General features: G+C 47.8%; 4 protein-coding genes and 4 non-coding genes across 9 annotated transcripts in view; 5 read left to right on the top strand and 3 right to left on the bottom strand.

Moving 5' to 3' along the window:
- The window catches only part of CCDC180 (coiled-coil domain containing 180), a 28,120-nt gene extending 24,163 nt beyond the window's left edge, over nucleotides 1-3,957 (bottom strand). Inside the window, 5 exon segments of the mRNA XM_054084314.1 lie at nucleotides 480-590; nucleotides 1,078-1,206; nucleotides 1,302-1,411; nucleotides 1,931-2,016; nucleotides 3,712-3,957. Of these exon segments, the coding sequence (XP_053940289.1) occupies nucleotides 480-590; nucleotides 1,078-1,206; nucleotides 1,302-1,411; nucleotides 1,931-2,016; nucleotides 3,712-3,716 (441 nt within the window). The 5' untranslated portion in view covers nucleotides 3,717-3,957.
- Nucleotides 3,958-4,139: 182 nt separating this feature from the next.
- Nucleotides 4,140-7,578, bottom strand: SURF6 (surfeit 6). The gene is made up of 4 exons (XM_009569491.2): nucleotides 7,444-7,578; nucleotides 6,121-6,336; nucleotides 5,420-5,511; nucleotides 4,140-4,961 (listed from the first exon to the last, which is right to left on the bottom strand). Exons 1-4 carry the CDS (start codon nucleotides 7,535-7,537, stop codon nucleotides 4,290-4,292), a joined length of 1,074 nt encoding a protein of 357 aa, XP_009567786.1. The 5' UTR covers nucleotides 7,538-7,578; the 3' UTR covers nucleotides 4,140-4,289.
- Nucleotides 7,579-8,464: 886 nt separating this feature from the next.
- Nucleotides 8,465-15,315, bottom strand: MED22 (mediator complex subunit 22). 2 transcript variants are annotated; one of them, XM_054083786.1, is made up of 4 exons: nucleotides 15,144-15,315; nucleotides 14,335-14,415; nucleotides 13,781-13,989; nucleotides 8,465-9,764 (listed from the first exon to the last, which is right to left on the bottom strand). In XM_054083786.1, exons 1-4 carry the CDS (start codon nucleotides 15,264-15,266, stop codon nucleotides 9,572-9,574), a joined length of 606 nt encoding a protein of 201 aa, XP_053939761.1. In that variant the 5' UTR covers nucleotides 15,267-15,315; the 3' UTR covers nucleotides 8,465-9,571. The 2 variants fall into 2 exon arrangements, with proteins under 2 accessions (XP_053939761.1, XP_009567787.2); XM_009569492.2 differs by having other exon boundaries at nucleotides 8,467-9,770; nucleotides 15,144-15,313.
- Nucleotides 15,316-15,986: 671 nt separating this feature from the next.
- On the top strand, nucleotides 15,987-19,992 carry RPL7A (ribosomal protein L7a). The gene is made up of 7 exons (XM_009569494.2): nucleotides 15,987-16,137; nucleotides 16,915-17,064; nucleotides 17,884-18,024; nucleotides 18,378-18,457; nucleotides 18,792-18,922; nucleotides 19,330-19,399; nucleotides 19,888-19,992. Exons 1-7 carry the CDS (start codon nucleotides 15,987-15,989, stop codon nucleotides 19,990-19,992), a joined length of 828 nt encoding a protein of 275 aa, XP_009567789.2.
- LOC128854140 (small nucleolar RNA SNORD24) lies at nucleotides 16,778-16,847 on the top strand. The gene has a single exon (XR_008453063.1). It is a non-coding gene; the product is annotated as a small nucleolar RNA SNORD24 (small nucleolar RNA).
- LOC128854141 (small nucleolar RNA SNORD24) lies at nucleotides 17,747-17,813 on the top strand. The gene has a single exon (XR_008453064.1). It is a non-coding gene; the product is annotated as a small nucleolar RNA SNORD24 (small nucleolar RNA).
- On the top strand, nucleotides 18,142-18,218 carry LOC128854139 (small nucleolar RNA SNORD36). The gene has a single exon (XR_008453062.1). It is a non-coding gene; the product is annotated as a small nucleolar RNA SNORD36 (small nucleolar RNA).
- On the top strand, nucleotides 18,648-18,720 carry LOC128854133 (small nucleolar RNA SNORD36). The gene has a single exon (XR_008453056.1). It is a non-coding gene; the product is annotated as a small nucleolar RNA SNORD36 (small nucleolar RNA).
- Nucleotide 19,993: the final 1 nt, after the last annotated feature.

The following is a 19,993-nucleotide window of genomic DNA, read 5'->3' as shown; positions in this document are numbered from 1 at the left end:
AAGAGAGGACAAACTGACACAGGTGTAACAGACAGCTTTGTTTGCCCAGAGGAAAGAGTAGCAAGCATTTCCTGATAGATTATCCATTTATTTATCGAAAAATGTACTATGATACCCAATGATTTTTACAGACTAGGCTGGAACCTAAGTAACAGTAGCCTGTCTGCGGCTGACAGCCAGCCTGCCCACACTGGCAGGAGTTAGGGCACATCTGTGCGTCTTCTCAGCCGTGTCCCAACAAAATAACACTGGACGCGTTGACATCTTGACCTAAATAACGCGGCAGAAGAATAAAAGCAGCTAATTATGTGGGTGTAAAATGAGAGAGTGATCTACTGGTGAAGACAGTAATCACCCACACAACAGAAACCCTGGCAGACCCCTGGGAATCCAGTGGAAACAAGCCACTCTTTGCACTGCATCCAGCATGATAAGCAAATAATTATGCTTAATTAAAAGCTATTAAAATTACAGCTCACTTTAGCAGCTCGACTCCATTCAGCTTTTTCTAAGGTTTCATCCATTTCCCTAATCCACTTTTTTCTGGTCAAGAATTCCTGATGGATGGCGTTCCATAGTTCTTCCAATTCCTGGAAGGAGGATTTCTTCACAATCTCACTGAAAAGCAAATGTCAACCTCCCCCAACAAAACAAACCAGCATTTGTATGTTTGAACTACAGCAAAACAGAAAGTAAAGATGCCTCCAGGAAAGCTGGGGAGGGGCTCTTTATCAGGGAAGGCAGGGATTAGGGTGAGGGGAATGGTTTTAAGCTGAAAGAGGGGAGATTGAGATGAGATCATAGGACGAAAAGTTTTGCTGTGAGGGTGGGGAGGCCCTGGCCCAGGTTGCCCAGAGCAGTGGTGGTTGCCCCATCCCTGGAGGGGTTCAAGGCCAGGTTGGATGGGGCTTGGAGCAACGGGATCCAGCGGGAGATGTCCCTGCCTATGGCAGGGAGTGGAACAGGATGGGCTTTGACGTCACTTCCAACCCAAACCATTCTGTTATTCTATAAGAAGCTGTTACAGAGGGCGGGTACAGATAACTGACAATAAGACAACAGCACAAGCTGTCTTACTTCAATCAAGAGGCCTTCCAGAGTAGCATCAAACTCAATCTTTTTAAACAGAAGTTCCATTTTTCTATCAGATTCCACCAGTTTTGTCAGAAGGGATTTTCCAGGCTCTGAAACAAAGGGTTCTACCTCCTAAAAAGGTAAGGAAATCAGTTTGATCTTTTGAAGATGATGCCCTGACCTTAGCAATGGACTCCAGACTATCTGGAGTACAAATCTAGCCTTACCCTAGCAATACAGGCAAGCTCATGATACATCGAGGTTAGTGCTTCCTCATGACGGCCTCGACGGCGTTCTGACAGGCGTTCCAAGATATTACTCCTCGTTTCCTCAGGAACTGCCAAGAAAGAAATGAGGATGATGTAGCTTGGAACTGAACACACAACACATGCACAATGAATCACTAAACCCACACCGTGACCTCTGTAGCTCGTGCAGTTGGTGCAGCGCACGGCAGCTTTCCACAGAAGGGGGAATCTATTCAAACATACATTAAAAATAAAGTATATTTTAAAAACTCCTTTGATTTTATTAATTTGTGATTTTTCAGAAGGTTAAAAGCATGGAAACTATGAATTAAGTCCAAGTATGATGCAAAAAATTGCACCTTCCAAGAATGAGATATGCTCACATCATAACTGAAATTTATCATCTAAACGCAAACTGTGATTAATTGACAATTTTACAACCATTTTTCCCATGAATGGACTCTTCCAAATTACTTACAAACCATCAAAAATGTGCCAGGTCACTACTGAGCTTGATTTTATGCTTCATTCACCTAAAACCATCCTATGTACGGTGGCTTCTACAAGTGCAAATCAAAATACCTGACAATAATGGAAATACATTTTACCAACAAAATCAGGTAGTGATCCAACTTCCTCAACTGCATTTACATCTGCGCTTTTGCGAGCCTTTTGAAACGTAGCTTCTCTGAAACTGAAAGAGAATAAGGCTTTGATTTGTACTAAATACGTAAGAGTAGGAACCCGCAATCTGTATAATATTCCATTTAATTGGCAAAATGAAACATTTAAATGAACATAAGCATCATTCTAACATCAAAGAATATGGTTCAACGAGTTAACGGTGCTTCTTCTGAGATGAATTGGGCTGAGTAATTATCTACCTTGTGCTGATCACAATTTGCTATGATGGCATAAAAAGCAATAAGTGCTAAGTTTAATATGTGTAAACTACAAAGACATACTTACTGTCTTTAAAAGATATAAAAATCTGTGAACCGTTAAGTCAGAATTGGCTACAAATGGGGAAATAGCCTTTACCTGCCCACTGCTCTTCCCATCAGCCGGAGCACTGTTTTTCCTTGGGGAACTGGAATAAGGGTGTCACTATTCCACAGAAGGTTAGGGTGGAAAGGATGGATGCACTGATTTTATTCCCTGTGCATTACACAATCATTGCTGCACCATGACGTAAATCGTGAACAGTATTCACAATACAGTTCAAAAATATCTATAAGGCTGAGCTTCTCTCTAGATTGCTTTCAACAAGAGACATACCATTTATTTTTAATAGGGGAGCTGTAAAATATACGTTTCATCGCAACTCTCAGCCTGTTCCGCAGTCCAACGGGCAGCAGCTTGTGGTACCCAGTTTACTCAGACAAGCAGACAGCGTGTTACATGTCATTAGTGCTGTGACCAACAGTTTGGGGAGGTCCAGCGCCCAGTGCAAACCTTGCAGCTCTGTACTCCCAGTCAGAAACAGCGACTGGGGTTTTGTGCTTCTGTTCTCTACCTGTGCACTGGTGGCTTTTCTGCAGAAGCACTGTAGGGTGTTTTTCCCACCTGGTGACACAGTGGAGCCCGGCACCCATCAAGTTCTGAATCCCTAATGCAAGGAAGCCTTCTACTCTTTACAGAAAACTTATGCTTGTTCCTCATTTCATCCAAGGAGCACACTGAGCACGCCCTCAAAGATCTGTGATCAGTGTGGTTTGCATTCTGAACAGAGGATAATAACAAAATAACAGAGAAAAATAGTGGCAGAGAGGCAGCAGAAGAGAAAGATAAAATAATTAACACTACTTGGCACATGCATAATGGTTTTCACACAAGATTATTCTCAAACTGTGAAAAAAATTTCCTTTCCTCTGAGATGAAAATGGGACTGTGTGCCTCGTGGTCACATGGAAGCCCTCAGCAAGGCGAGAAATCCCTGATTCCAGCTCACTGTACCTCTTGGTTTACCCCTTACTGCTGTGCAACAATTCTGCCTCCAGCTAATGCATCCCAACACACCGCAAAGATGCAGAGTACCCTCAGATGCTTTACAGAGCAAATGCTGGGCTACCACAATCTTTCCATACAAGTTACGTGAGGCCCTGGACCAGGTTGCCCAGAGAACTCACGGCTGCCCCATCCCTGGAGGTGTTCCAGGCCAGGCTGGATGGGGCTTGGAGCCCCTGATCCAGTGGGAGGTGTCCCTGCCCATGGCAGGGGGTGGAACTGGATGGGCTTTAAGGTCCCTTCCAACCCAAACTGTTCCATGATCCTATGATTAAAATCCAGAAAGGTTGTATCTGCCCTCTGGTTCGGGTCACACTTCACAGCCAACAAACCCCTCATCAACTCAACTCATGGTGATTTCACCGTTTTCTCTTTTTTTTACCTCATCTTCCAAGCTCTTTTTGCAGCGTTAGCCCCCAAAGCGAAGCCCAACACAGCCAGCTTCCAGAAGAACCGCGGTTTACAAACTCCGGGACACAGGGAGATGAAAGATTCCAGCTGGAAAATTTACTTCGGAGGGGAGTACGCCTTTGTAGAACCACGTTGCCATGGCAGCACGGGGAGGCGGGGCAAAGCCTCGTCCTGTCCCCCAGAGACCCCACCCCTCGGGAGGCTGATGTCAACACGCTTGGTTGCCATGGTGGCAATCCTGGCCTCAGAGCATGGGCCACAGCTCAGCACACTGACCCACAGCCTCCGTTATTAACAATGATTGCTATTGCAATAAATCAACCAGAGGGCGTTCCTTCGGGATAGAAAATTTAATTAAAGATACAACAGGCTTTTTTTATCAAGTCAGAAGCCATGGCAACCACCACCCTGCTGGCCACTTTCCCCAGGTGCTGCCTGTCCCAGCACTGTGGCAGCACTGCGTGGCAGCTGGACACCCTGCTGGGCAGCATCCATCACCACCCACACCAGAGCCGCCATCCCCAGGCAGCAGGGACCAGCCCCTCACCGTCACTTCAATCCCGCCTTCCTCAAGTCCTCTGGCAGAACACGGCCTTTCTTCCGGGCCCTGGCTTTCTTCTTCTCTATCCTGTCCTTCTTCTTCTTCTGAATGTTCTTGCGGCGTTTCTCCTGCCGCTGTTGCATCCTTTCCACCACTTTTTCTGTCCGCTGCTCCCATTGCTTTTTGCGCTGCGCTTTCCGCTTCTCCTTATGCTTCAGTGCTTCCTTCAGCCGCTCCTCGTTGTCACGGATCTTCACACCTTCTGCCTTATAGAGAACGTTTGTCCATTTCATCTTATTCTCCAGCTCCTGAGCCTTCTTCTGGTCTTTATCCTTGAGCTCCTCCAGCTTATTCTTCCTGGTCTCCAGCCTGCTCAGCAGCTGCTTGTAGTTTCTGCCAGTCAGAGGAGTGATATTGCCTTTCACTGCTTTCCTCTTCTCTTTCTTCTTCTGGATCTTGCTCAACTCATTATCCTCATGGACTTTGACCTTGTTAAAGACAATCTCAGCTGGGCTCTCCTCCTTTTTGGTTTCTGGCTCTACTGGTACCTCCTCAGCTTCTTTCTTCTCCATTTTTGCCTTCATCTTCAGCTCCTTCCTTCGGCGCTTCTTTCTCTCTCTCTCATACTTCCTCCGCTGCCTCTTCTCCAGGACTGCAGGGGGCAGTTCTTTGGCATCACCCTAAGGAGAAGGATGCACATGAATCGGGAGCCTTAAAGGGATAAAGTAGAATTCAAAGTGGGATGTCCTCAAGTTCCTGGCATCATGCTTCTCCAAAGTACAGAACACGTAACGGGGAGCTGTGGGCTTGGCTGTTAGAGACACTGAACACAGGGAAGGCATTTCAGACCCTTTACTCAACTGCATTCCCTGTCAGGCTCTTGGTGCCTTCCTTTTTCCCCCAAAATCTCCAGAGGTGTGCTCTCCTCTAAGCCAGGCCCTAACTTTCCTCATATTTTTCCGGACTGCAATGTACACAGGGCTCACTGCAATTCCTACAGTCCCTTCCTCAAGGGATGGTATTAGCTCAACCCCTGAGCTATGAAAGATCACAGCTCTGTCCACACATCCCCTGGGAAGCCAGGGAGAATTTACACTGCACAAACACAAACATGGATGCACATTAAGGGTTCTCATACTTGTCCAGAAGCCTTTTGAATCTTCTCATGTAGTCTCTGACGCAAGAGATTCATCGCAGCAAAAGAAGGGGAACCCAGTTCACTTTTGCTCCCTGAAAATGAGAAGAAGAAAATAAAGACACTCAAAAGACAGCATTAGGTAAACAGGAGAACTTTCTATGGCTACAGGAACAGGTCCGAGAGCTCCTGAGATGCTGTGAATAGAACAGAAAAGCCAAAGAAACCCGGAGTTTCTGTTGCATTGTTTTCTTCAGAATTCCACCCACATTACCATTCAGCACTGCTAGCCAGAGAAGCTTGGCACACCCCGCGGTGCCTAACAAGCCAGAACTGCCAAGCTAGTGGAAATAAAAATGCCAAGGACCTATTCTCCTTGTGATCAGGCTTTTCAGATTCCCAATGGAAAGCCAGCCAGGCATGACAGATTCCATCCATGCAATCATTCCCAGAAGCCACCCAAGTATGCAAAAAAGGCTGTGATTCAGACCAAACACTCCTTTTTCCAGAGAGCTGCCCCATGTTGACGCTAACAATGTCTGTACATATGCAAAAGATTTCAGGACACAGTGAACAAGCAAGGACATCTTTAATTCAGACAAACTTCTTTAGCTTCCCAAACCACACATGTGTGAGGCAGCTGAGAAGCAGCCACCTCAGCTCAGGTGACTTTAACCAGACCCTGGCAATACTGGTGTTCTTACCTTTACCCAAACTCTCACTGTTACCCTGCGTGACGCCCTGTGGAGATGATTTGCTGACTTGAGCAGCTGCTTTCTGTCCTGGTGAAGGCTTATTGGCATTAGAGCCCATCTGTTTGACTGAAGGAGTATTAGTCTTCTCAGCTGGCTTCCTGGGTTTCTTTCTTCTCTTCTTCTTGAGCTGCCCACTGGCATCCTCGGGCTGGCCTGGCTTGGACACTGTGGGGGGGAAAGCAAATTATGCAAGCCAGGACAATGCTACATTCCCACTTCATAACATTCAGTTAATAATGAAGAATAAATTCCAGTACTGCAATGGCACAGCTCATCCTTCAAAACTTACATGGTTTAGGGTGTATTTAAAGAGACTCACACACTTCAGTAAAACTCCAGCTCTCCCAACCACTATGTGTATAGATGCGCTTAAAAGCCCCAAAGATTCATAGAATTGTTTGGATGGAAGAAGATCTTTAAGATCACCAAGTCAAACCATACCTGTTCATCACTAAACCATATCCCTGAGCACCTTGTTCTACCTGTCTTTTAAATGCCTCCAGGGATGGGGACTCCACCACTGCTCTGGGCAGCTGTGTCAGTGCCCGAGAACCCTTGTGGTGAAGAAAACTTTCAAGATATCTAACCTAATCCTCCCCTGGTGCAACTTGAGGCCATTTCCTCTCTGCTTAACACTATTTAGTTGGGGGAAGAGACCAACAACCACAGTCGGAAAAGACCCTTAAGATCATTGAGTCCAACTGTAAACCTAACACTGCCAAGTCCACCACTAAACCACCGTGTCCCTAAGCACCACATCTCCATATCTTTTAAATCCTCCAAGGATGGGGACTCTGCCACTTCCCCAGGAAGCCTCTGCCAGTGCTTGAAAACCCTTTCAGTGAAGTAATGTTTCCTGATATCCAGTCTCAACCTTCCTCAACACAACTTGAGGCCATTTCCTCTCATCCTATCACTTATTACTGGGAGAAGAGACCAGCACCCACCTCACTATACCCTCAGAGCTGCAGAGAGCCATGAGGTCTCCCCTCAGCTTCCTTTTCTCCAGGCTTAACAGCCCCAGTTCCCTCAGCCACCTCCGACAAGGCTTGTTCTGCAGCCCCTTCCCCAGCTCCGTTCCCTCCTCCGGGAGGGCTCCAGCCCGTCAATGTCATTTTCGTAGCGAGGGGCCCAAAGCTGAACCAAGGATTCAAGGTGCGGCCTACACCAGCACAGAGTACGGGGGCACAAGCACGTTACACCAGAGCCCGCTTTCCCTTTAACCCTGGCGCGGTGGCGGCCCCAGGCCCAGCACCCGCTCGGCTCCATTACCGAGTTTCCTCTTGCGCGGCTCCGGGCCGGGCTGCGCACACACCCTCCTCGCCAGCCCCTGCAGGTAGGAGTCCTGGGCGGCGAGGGTGGCCATGTCCCCACGCTCTTTTAGACCCGGCACGGGTAACACTTCCGCTTCCGCCACGCGCGGCGCCGCCGCCAGGAAGTGACGTCACACGGCCGAAAACGGCCGCTGGCACGTGGAGCTCGGAGGCTCGCCCTGCTCTACGGGCACGGAACCGGCTCGGCGGGCGGGGGGGTCGGCGGGTTTTGGGGTACGGGGGGTAACAGTAACGGTGGGTTTTGGGGTTCGGGGCTGTAACGGTAGCAGCAGCTTTGGGGGTACGGGGGGGAGAGCAATAGTACCAACGGGTTTTGGGGTATGGGGCTGTAACCGTAGCGGTGGGTTTGGGGGTATGGAGAGAGGAAACGGGTTTTGGGGTACAGGATGGCAACGATAACAGCGGTTTCAGGGATGGGGGTACCGACGGGTTTGGGGGTATGAGGCTGTTATGGTAGCGGTGGGTTTGGGGGTATGGGGGAGGTAGCAGTAACAGCAGTTTTGGGGTATGAGAGTAACGGTAACGGCGTTGTTTTGGGTATGGGGTAATGGTGGTTTTGGGGTACAGGAGGAAGCAACGGCATTTCCTGGGGAGTACGGGAGGTAGCAGCGGCTTTTGGGGAATGGGGGGAAGGTAATGGTGGCTTTTAGGGTACGGGGGGTGGGTAATTGGTTTTGGGGGTATGGGCGTAAACAGTAACAGCAAGTTTGGGGTATGGGGGAGATAACGGTAACAGTGAGGTTTTTGTGGTACAGGAGGTAACAACAGTTTTGGGGTACGGGAGAGATAACAGTAACGGCAGTATTTGGGGTACAAGGGGAGATAATGGTAACAGATAATGGTTTTTGGGGCACGGGGGAAGGAAACAGTAATGGTGGTTTGGGGATTACAGGGATTTCACATTGTATTTCTGCAGAGCCTTACGGCTGAAAACACACACCTTTGATCGTAGAAAAGAGTGAGTTTTATTAAACCACCTAATTACAAAAATAAATGGAATGGAAGCAAAATAAATCAAAAATTAAAGTGAAATTCACATCCTACGGAATGAGACGTTACAGCAGAACACAGGGGAAGCTCAGCTGTGGCGGCATGGCACCGCCTTCATAATGTTCCAGTCCTGCCACCCCCCTTCCAGCTGTGCTGCTCACATCAACACAGGACAGCTGGGAAGATAAAGGACAGGAGACGTGCAACACTGCTGAGCAGTTGTAGACAAAGCACCAAAGCTGCTTTAGAAGGGAACTGCGAGTCACCACATTCCCCTGACAGCTCAAAACACCCCAGTCATCTCAAGGTTCGTTAGACGAAACCATGAGCCAGCGTAAATGCCAGCTACCCAATAGTTCAGGCTCTGGAGATAGAAAGTTTCTGTGTAAACACTGGAAAAGGAATCAGGTTAACTAATGTGTGTTGCTGCTTTGATCTCCGGCCTGGAGCACGTGTCATCATCAACACCTCAGCTTGATTCCTTGTCAAAAGAGAGAACACTGCTCTTCGGCACAGGTCTCCCCAGAGCCTCCTCCTGAATGACTGAGCAGGAAGTCCAATCTGAGGGGCTCTGACAGCAAAGACTGCAGGGAGACAATACTACAGGATTCTTACTCTGATGAAGTAGAATGGAAGCTGTCAGATTCTATCCTGAGAGAACTCTAAAGCAGCCAGAATGCCAATAGCCTTGGGAAGCAGAAGTAAAACCCCAAACACTCACTGCCCCCCCCCATTTGCCTCAAGTTTATCCCCAAAAACCACTGGCCTGCACTTACTGAAATTCACATAGAAGCAAACGATTTCTAACAAAATCTACATGTAACTATCATGTAAAAGCATACCTAACTCTTAACTTGTTAGAGCAATCAACTTGGTATTTACAAATCGCATTCTCTTAGGGGAGAGGAGCGTTCCTGGCAATGTTGCAGGGGTGGGGAAAGCACTGTGGCTGTCCAGGGCACAGAAACCTGCAAACACAGCTCCAGTGCCTTCTCCTGACAGGAGGAGACGCTTGCTCAATACAGCAGGTGGAAGACTTCCAACAGCAGAACACGTTCGGCAGCAGAAGGTCCTCTTCAGGACTGCTCTGCAGGACCTGCCCCGTGCCCATTCACGTGGGGGTGCGATGGGGTTGAGCTCTGGGAGGCAGCAACGCTCTGCTCTGCTGTGGCAGCGGCCAGAGGCATGGAGAGGCTTTCGGGGGACAGCGTGGCAAAGTCTTGTCTCCAGTAGGCTTCGCACAGTGGAAGATCATTGCTGTCACACAGACTGTAGCTTTCCAGAACAAACAGCCCCAGAGAGGAGAGACAGCAGGGGCAGTGAGAGAGGAGGGGAGGGGTGCGGGGAGCAAGACAGAAGCAAAGCATTAAGAAAATGGCAAAAAAAGTTAATGGATGCAAGGTCTGCATTCACAAACTCATCACAAGCCTTGTGACCTGGCCTTCCCTAAGGTACCCCGAAGGACTGGCCTTGAACCCCAGGGAACCAGTAAGGATCAGGGGAATTGCAGAGATAAAACTATCGCTACAAACAGAAACAGAGGCTCAATTCTGTTTCAGACACTGCAAGTCCCTGGAAAGACCTGAGCTGAAATCCTAGCACCCCAAATATGGGACTTCTACTGTTCTGAGCGAGGCAAGGACCTCATCCAAAACTACTTTACTTGGAGTTAAGTCACAACCTACATTAAAGAAAAAACAGAAATCTAAATTTAAGTTCAGCAGAAAAGCCAGCACAACCGTTTTAGGGCCTGTCGGTAGCACGACAAAGAAACTTATTTGCACCCTTGCCCTTCCAACAAAGCATTCCGTGGAAGGTCTGGGTCTTCTACTGAGGCTCCTCAGCCTGACTATAAAGCCCTGAGACACTCTACTGCTTCCAGCAGAGCTGAGCTGTTCTACAAGCAGCTTGCTGGATTTGTCCGCTGTAGACTACAGAGCTGGATGAACTAGCAGTGGGGAAAGCAATGCTTTTCAACAACTGTCTAATTCTTGCCTGTGATCCAAAGGAAAAGCACAGTGTGGTAGGGCCAAAACTAAAAAGAAAAACGATGAAGAAACTGGAACAAATCCAAAACTAATTCCAAAGATAGGAAGGAGCTGCACACACAAGAGACATCCAAGACAAAGTGAGTGCTAGAGCAGAAAGCAGCTTGCATTCAGAGTAAAACAAACCCAATGGGTCAAGTGATTTTGTTGTCGCAGCTTTATTTACATTTGTAATGTATGGACTTGAATAGATGCTTTGGGAAAAAAAGTTTAGCAATAAGAGACATTTCAAATTGCACAAACATGAAACATGTTGAGATCTCACCCCACACTCAAGACAGCTCCTGTCATCTCACAGGAGAGAGCAAGGAAACATAAACACAAATCTGGGGTTTAGGATGAGATACGGCAAGCTGGACTGGACTCTGAGTTACTGCTTTGGGGAATAAGCACACAAAGCACTTGTTGCAAGCATCTGCTTTTGAGCTTTTTTCTGGCTAGTTTTGCCATAGAAGCAAGATGGCAGTGGATACAGGTTTTATATCTGGGGCCTTTGTAAAAACCCTTGCAATGTCACCCTTCCCTACAGTCCCCAATATGCAGTGAAGCTGGGTTAAATTACCAAAGACCTTTGAGGACAGAACCAAAACTATGACTCCTTTCCTGTCTAGGACCTCAGGCTATGTTTTCCAAGGTGAACCTGGCCACAGCATCCACCACATCTGGGCAGGTGAGTTAGTAAGAAAATCTTAGCTGTGTCTGAAGCGTTACTTCTTGTCCTGCTGCCAGTTCCAAAAGTCTAAGCTTTGCTCTTACTTACCACTCCTCAAATGTCAGCATGAACGAGCAGCTACTGCACAGCCCACGACAGTTACTGCTATGCTACTCTGTCCTTTGACTGAGGGCTTCTCAGTGTGTGAAAGGGACTTTGCCCACGGGGCTGGCAGGGTCTGTGCACAGAGGAAACCAGCTGAACACAAGGACTGAAAGCAAAGGCTCCTTCACAGAACAATCTACTCCACTTTAGTGTTGGTGACCTGCTTTCAGGTATCCTCAAATACTCCCTGTAAACATAAAGAGCCTAGCAATAAAACCCAATGCTACAACTGAGGCACATCCTATTAGAGACCTGCTAAGGGGCTGTCTCCTAAGGCCCCTCAGCACAACAGCAGGGACAACTGCTGGGCAGGAGACGCTCCCTTCCACAGGATTTCTGCAGCCGTCGGGAGCAAAGCACAGGGCAGCTCTCAGCTCTGCAGCACCCAGAGGCGTGCTGCTGCAGGGAGCTTGCTTTTCTACCGTCTGTCCCAGAGGGACGGCCTAAAATAAACTAACCAGTGAACTTTGGGTAAACAGGAGCACGTGAGGGCAGTCTGGCAGGATGGTTGGGTGGAACCCATGTCCTGCCCTCATGGGACTACACATCTCTTTATAAATCCTGTGGGATGGAGCCCCATGAGACATTAACAGACACTGCAGAGAGGCAACCTCAGCTGGGCTCACGGGACAGCCCAGAACATGTTTGCAGGCAAACCAGCTACTGCATTTACAGCCATTTAAACATGATTGTGACTTGACGTAACAGAAACGCTTTTCCCCCACATAAGGCAATAAGGTTTCATTAAAAATATCTTAGTACTCTAATTATAAAAGGACTTTGAATAAATCACTGTTCCTATATTTACACACACGCTATTTCTTTGGTGCAGAAAAAGACAGGAAAGAGCACAGGAAGGCTATAAGTGCTAAAAGCAAATGACTAAGTGCTACATGATATGAGGCTTCAGTGGAGGGATCACAGCTCTGCAAAGTCGCCACATTTTTTAACCTTGTCACCACTCTTATAAGAAAGAGCATGAAGGCAAATCTGTTTGGTGTATGCCAATATTTGTGCTTAGATGTCAGTCCTGTTAGCAGAGTTGCTTTACAGGGCATGTGGTGCCAGGCAGGGGAACAAACCATGCCAGCATGGTCAGAACCCCTCAGCCCAAAAATTAAAGCTACCAACACACAATGGTGGCAGTCTGGCAGTGTCAGGGAAGCACGCCTGGCACACACGAGGCACTATCATCCCCCAGGGCCTCACTCTGGATACAGCTCATGCTATGCTGTCTGAAGGCCACGTAGTGGTTGCACCCCAGAGCTGTTAAGGTCTGGACTGGTGCTCAGGTTTGCAACTATCACTCTCCATTTCTGAGCTGTTTCTAGAACTTCTTACCACCTCCCCAAAAACTGAGTCAAGTTTGAAAAACTCCTCTAAACTCGTACCTTGTTTTTTTCCAATGTCATAATAGTGCATAAGCTATGTCATATCAATATATTTTTACTCTTAAATACATGTATTAACCATAAATAATGGCCTAACTTCCAAAGATACTGAGCATTAGAGTTTTAGTTAACTTAGCTGGAGTTGTAGACATTCAGCATTCTTAGAAGGAACGGAAAGGCAAAAATAGAAAACCTGGACACTAAAACTTTAAATAACTTTTTGAAAAGTTAAGTTTCTCTTTAGAAATCATAGCATTATTGCACTGACTTCATTTAGCTTGGACAGTGCAGCCAAAATAATCAGGTTCTCATCTGTTTTCTCCTGCTTTCATTTACTGCATCATTCACAAGAAGTGCTGGGTGCATAAGAGAGAAAAAAATACAAAACATAAAGTGTCTGAGTTCTCCAAAGCCTGTTTCCTAAGAGCCTTTTTAAAATATTAAAAATCCCACAAACAAATCTGTAATAAGTCTTCCTTAGAAATTCCTAGCACACTACTTCATGATCCAACAAAAATAAGCACGTCTTTTTTTGCTCCTTTCAAATGCTGACCCAAACAGGGCAGCAGACTACAAGGGAAAAGGCACTGTATAAACAGGTCACTTGTGAGAGGCCTCACCACAAAGATGGGGTGATCTCATCTGACCCAGCTCAGCAAGTCTCTCTAAGGAGAGGCTCCTCCAGAGGGATACTCAGACAGAAGCCTGCACCCCTGAAGAAATTTGTCTCCTTTTACAATGATTACAAAACAACCCTAAGCAAATTACCTGTCAAATCTACCCAACCAAAGCTGGCACCTTGGATGCTGTGAACACCTCTTTCACTACAACATCTACATCCTGTATAAAATCTACAGGGAAAAGGCAGTTGCTTTAGTTGCAGAAAGAGTTTGAGCTAATTAAAAATAGGAGTCAAATTCTGTTGGGAACATTCTCAAGACCTGTGCTCTAAGGACTACTTGTTTGTCTCGACTAACTACCCCAAAAGGGCTGGAGTCATAAGGAAGAAGTCCGCTGCCTTATTTGTACCTGGAAGAGTAATATTCTTCTTCTAGCTCGTACAGGTCAATGGAGATCTCATCCCGTAGTGCAATCAACTTCTTGTCACATTCCTCCTGCAAGCTCTTCAGCTGCTGGTTACGCTGGTTGATAGCTTCATTCACAGAGGGGAAATCATTGAGGATCAAGAACTGCTTCAGGTCAGACACAAGTTTCATCAGGGACTCGCCAGCTCGGACCTTGCAGCAGGGAGAAAAATCACACAGCACGCAGTCTATCAAAACACTGCTTTGCTCTGAGCCTAAAACAACACCTCCCAAGCTGCTTCTTCAGCTGAAGCCTCATCTGAAGTAAAAACTCCGTCATTACATGAGGATTCTGACAGAAGCCTACAGCTGATTATCCAGGCTACCCAGCCCTTCCCTAGCAAAGGAATCTACCTAACAGCCAGCCCAAACATGAGGTTATTCTTCTAGCAGCAGTCCTCGTAAGAGTTATAAAAGGCTGGCCTAGATTAAATAATGGGCCCAACAGTACCCGAAGGATGTGCTGCCCACTGATCTGAAACGCAGGGTGCTACTCACAATGTTTGCCGCTCTGACATGCATCTCATAGTTATCTTGTTCACCCTGGGTTGCTCGAGAGACTTGAGTTTCATCCTCAATCTAAAAGCAAAAGCATAGATACACACCTTTACACACTAAAATCCTGACACATGATCACCACATTATACAGCATCTCACTTCAGTTCAGTCCACAGCTGGAATCCCTCGGGTGGACTCTGGACTCTACAGCACACACAGATCACCTCCAATACCTGCTTCTGCACTACTCCCATGTCCAGCAACATCACTTCAGTGCTGCAGGGCAGAGGCAGGGAGGTCAGCAGCAGCCAGGGAGAACTAACTGACTGCTGCCTGCCCTGAGCAATGAAAGCTTCTCAGGGGATGCAAGAGAAAGGTCCTCTGCACCCCTCTTACAGCCACCTCTTCCCTGCTCAGGGCCTCACTCCTCCTTCAGTCCACTGTCCCCTCTGCTCCCCCCTCACAGACACTCCTTTTCCCCTCAGGCTCCTCCCCGCCTCTCAGCCACCCCTTTAACCCTCAGGCCCCCCCCTGCTCCCCCTTCACAGCCGCTCCCTTTCCCCTCAGGCTCCTCCTCGCCTCTCAGCCACCCCTTTAACCCTCAGGGCCCCTTTTCTCCTCTCACGGACCCCCTCTCCCCTCAGGACCTCTGCTCCCCACTCACAACCACCCTTACCCCCTCAGGGCCTCCTCCTCCTTCACAGCCATCCCTACTCCCTCAGGGCCCGCCTCTCCCCTCAGGAACCCCGAGGCCCCCACGAGTGCAGCCTTCCCCTCCCCTCAGGACTCGGTTACAGCTCAAGCCCCACCTTGGCCGTCTTGATGATTTCAGTGAAATTGTCCATGATCGACTTGACATCGTCCTTGAGGCGCTTGTTGTACGACTGCAGCAGGGTCTCCTTGCTCTGCGGCAGCACCCGCTGCTGCGCCATGGCGGCCGCTCCCGCCCCGCCCCACAGCCGGGTTCTCGCGAGATTTCGTGGCACACCGTAATCACGAGAGTCTTCTCTCTGCCGCCGCCGCGTTCTCACGAGACCTCATAGCAACACCGTTCTTCCCGCGAGAATTCGCGCCGCTGCCGTGCTCTCGCGAGATTTCGCGCACCCTAGATATCTCCCGGCATGCACCACTCCTCCTCTCTCTCCCTCAGTCCAAGATGGTGAGCGGCGGCGCTCGGATGGGGTGTTGGGGTTATCCGCCGCCATCCGCCTTCATTTGACCCCGCCGCTGGCCCGTGGCTTGGCACGGAGAGCCGTGCCGGTGCTCGGGGGCTGTGGATGCGGTGGAGGGGGGCGGTCCGTGTTCGGTTTGCGGTGACCGGCGCCGATGGGAGGGAGGCTGGGGCTGAGGCAGGGCCTGGAGGGGGCGATGCTCCTGGCGTGGGCCCGGGCCCGGAACCGGTGCCCTGTAACCGGCTGTAGGGAGTGGCTAGGTGCTTGCGGTGGAGTATCAGCTGCTTCTTGGCTGGGGAGCTCCAGGAGCGATTCTAAATGGGATCCCTTTCGAGGACCCTCATGAACCTCCCGAAATCCCACCGAAGGATTTTCTCTGTGGAAGAATAAGTGGGAGACTGCCAGGTGGGTGGGATGCCCGGGGAAAGGCATTTCCAGGGAGAACTGAAAGATCTTTAAGCACACCGGTATCGGAAGCAAATGAAGGAAGTGTCTCTGTCTTCCTTACAGCCGAAAGGAAAGAAGGCCAAGGGCAAGAAGGTGGCCCCGGCCCCTGCTGTAGTCAAGAAGCAGGAGGCCAAGAAGGTGGTCAATCCCCTCTTTGAGAAGAGGCCCAAGAACTTTGGCATTGGTGAGTAAGTGGATGCTGGGGTTACTTGCTTGAGAGATTTTTGTTTTGTAGACAGATGCGCAAATTATAAACAGAGACCTTGATTGTAATAAAGCTGTAAAGTGGAAGGAACGATGAAGGTAGTGGCCTTGCTGACTGCAGTTAAAGACTGTCCTTCATTAACTGTGTGAAGGTGGCTATGGGAAATTGGCTGAATTCCTCGTTACAGAGTTTCTTCATAGAATCACACAATGGTTTGGGTTGGAAGGGACCTTAAAGCCCATCTAGTTCCAGTCCCTCTGCCATGGGCAGGTGTATCTCCCACTGGATCAGGTTGCTCGAAGCCCTATCTAACGTGGCCTTGAACACCTCCAGGGATGGGGCAGCCACGACTTCTCTGGGCAGCATGATCCACTGCCTCACCACCCTCACAGGAAAACATTTCTTCCTAAGATACTATCTAAATCTTCCCTCTTTCAACTAAAAACTCTTCCTCCTCATCTTGTCCCTGTACTCCCTGATAAAGAGCCCCTCCCCAGCTTTCTTGTAAGCATATTTATATCTTGTTGTGGTTTTGTCTTATAAATGCTCGTTTGTACTGGAGTCTTGCCCTTTTGCCTGTGGTGTGGTTATCAGTTCAGATGTTTTGTTTTGTATGGTGTGCAGATGATGTGAAACGTTTGCTATCTGAGCTACAGTGCTGACATGTCACCACCAAGATCACTGATGCACATCTGCCTGCTCTGTACTGTTGCTGTGTGGTTTTGGAACAGTTCTAAGTTGAAGTTTGTATTTCAGGACAGGATATCCAGCCGAAGCGTGATCTCACACGTTTTGTGAAATGGCCGCGCTACATCAGGCTGCAGCGCCAGAGATCCATTCTTTATAAACGCCTGAAGGTGCCTCCTGCCATTAACCAGTTCACCCAGGCTTTGGACCGCCAGACAGGTAAGGATGCGTCCCACAAAATTCTCTTGATTTCGGTCCTTGATGGGATACACCTCAGAGAAGAGGAAGGAAACAAACATCAGATGTAGCAAAGATAAGCCAGAGTGCCTTTCCAAGCATTTAGGGAGTCTTTAATAGGGACTGGGGGGGATGTCAGCAGCAAGCTGCTGTCTGAATTGGCTGACCTCAGTACTATAGCTGCTATGTACTTTAAAAAGGGAATTGCTATGTACTTTAAAAAGGGAATAGAAAATACCTAATTTCCCATTGAAAGACCCAAACTCAGAGTTATTTGAGCTGTGTGCTTCCATTAGAGTCCATTCTGCCAGCCTGATGTAGAACGTGTGGGGTTCTTTTACCTGTGAACAGGTAGTTGAAGTCCGAGTGCAGGATTTTGGGCGGGAAGACAGCATCCTGCAGACTGATGTGGAAAGTGGGGAACAAGGGACTTCAGGGTCTCCTGTGAACAAGTACATAATCTTCCAAGTGACAGTGTCTGTGCAGGAAACTTGAGACCTATGTAGAATAACTACCTCATAGAGCTTGCCAAATAAGTTGCTTGCTTTAAAGGAGAAAGTGTATCACCTTTAGCCGTAACTGCTGTGGAGGTCCTCATCCAAGCAGTGAAGGAGATGTCCTTGCCAGCAGAGCTAGATACGGGCTCTGGAGGCACGCTGGCACATGCAAATGATGCTAACTTTGTTGTCTTTGATACTAATTTGATGACAACCACCAAGATCGCTGATGCACTTCAGTATGTTAAAAAGTAATGCTTAGGTTTTCAGGTCATGCAACTCACTAGTAGATGTTCTCTTTCAGCTACACAGCTTCTGAAGCTGGCACACAAATACAGGCCTGAAAGTAAGCAAGAGAAGAAGCAGAGGCTTCTGGCTCGTGCTGAGCAGAAAGCTGCAGGAAAGGGTGATGCTCCGACTAAGCGGCCACCGGTCCTCCGAGCAGGTAACTTTGTACGTGGATTGGACTGCTTGCACTTACAGGGGTGTGATGCTTTGTTAGAGAGAAAACTGATGAGAAGAGTTGGTGCTTGGCATCAGCTAAATGGGATTGGACGAGCTATTGCAATGATGTATGAATTTCTTCACCTGAGCTCAAAGTGAAGAGCAAAACAGACGAGCTTTTTAACCCTGAGCTTTAGCAAATCGTCCATGGAATATCTTCTTTGCGCTACTGAGCATGTGAAGTTTTCCCAACTTCCATAATGAAGCTGTGCTATGGAATCTGAGCTGGTTTTATGAGAAAGCTTTAAAAACAGATTGACTGGACTCAAAGCTTACCTAGAACTTGTTTTTCAGGTATTAACACTGTCACAACTCTGGTAGAGAACAAGAAAGCTCAGCTTGTGGTTATTGCCCACGATGTGGACCCCATTGAGGTAAGTGTACTTGCTGGTATGCTTTCTAGGCTCTCTGTAACTTAAACTGAAGTTGGAACTGGAGTTGGGGAGGGAAATGCATTCTGGTACAAATTTATGGTGTGAAAAGAATGCATAAAGAAATATTTACCACAACTGGAATGCTTATGCATGTTCATAGTTGTCCTGGTGTTACAATGAGGCTTGGCCCTTGCAATGATGTATGAATTTCTTCACCTGAATCAACAGTGAAGAGCAAAACGAGCTTTTTAACACTGAGCAACTGCCATGGCCCAGGCTGATTTGAAGAAGATTGTTCTCCCTCAGTTATACAGCTTGCTCCCTTTCTTTTCAGCTGGTGGTCTTCTTGCCAGCGCTGTGCCGCAAGATGGGAGTGCCATACTGCATCATCAAGGGCAAAGCCAGACTGGGGCGGCTGGTCCACAGGAAAACTTGCACTTCTGTGGCTTTCACCCAGGTGAACCCGTAAGTATTCTGTGATTCACTGTGGTGGAGAAAGCAAACTGCCCATAAGCACAGACTTGTCAGGCAGATGGACGGGAAACTTGGGTCTCTCTAGTTTAAAGGAGTAACATTAGATAAAATACTACTTCTGTAATGTGGCTATCTATGGGTAATACAGTCCTTCTGTATTAAGAGCTCTGTCAGATACCGAAGATACAGATTACTTTGGCTTTGTAAAACGGGTATTTCCTCTAAAACACATAGATGGAACTATTAACAATCTGAGCAGTGCTAGTTTGTAAAGCATTGATGGTTTGAGTGGTTAACCCTTGGTAAATGATGCCTGTGCTTAGCCTGAAAACAGAGGTAGAAGATGTATAGAAAAAACTACATTGAGGTGCTAAAGGAACTAAAACTGTTGCCAACAGGGAGGATAAGGGAGCCCTTGCAAAGCTGGTGGAGGCTGTCAAGACCAACTACAATGACAGATATGATGAGGTAAGGTTCTGTGTGCTGCTAGCCTTGTGTCTTACAGTGTTAACAACTCCAGAAGCTTCACAGTGGAACATGAATCATTTCAGACACAATGACATCAGCTTGAAGCCTGTTTGGGGTCTTATACTCAGATCTGCCTATGATGTATCCAGATTCATTACCTGAGGGTGGGGTAAAATGTGAACACTGTCACCAAGTTACAAGTAAATGGAGTTATTGCAATATTAGGGTTGTAAAGGGGGCAACAGCTTCTGCTGGGCTCAGCTCCATCCCTGGGTTCAGAAGCTATCTCATATCTGAATCCAGCACCATGGGGGAAGGTTTTTGAACTCTTATCTACGCTGCTCCAAAACATAGTTCACTGCTGGAGATGTGTAGGACTTCCTAGTTGAGAGAGCTCTTGTGCAGAACAGAGTGGAATTGAACAAGCTGACTGAATGATATAGTAAGAGATTGTATGAGGCATCTAACCTGTTCTCTCTTCCTTGCAGATCCGTCGTCACTGGGGCGGTAATGTTTTGGGTCCAAAATCAGTGGCTCGCATTGCGAAGCTTGAAAAAGCAAAGGCTAAAGAACTGGCAACTAAGCTGGGTTAAA

The sequence above is a fragment of the Cuculus canorus genome, chromosome 19 (assembly GCF_017976375.1).
Source record: "Cuculus canorus isolate bCucCan1 chromosome 19, bCucCan1.pri, whole genome shotgun sequence".
In the NCBI taxonomy this organism is placed as follows: Eukaryota; Metazoa; Chordata; class Aves; order Cuculiformes; family Cuculidae; genus Cuculus; species Cuculus canorus.
The sequence above is the reverse complement of the archived record's forward strand: the minus strand, read 5'-3'. Positions and strand labels throughout refer to the sequence as shown.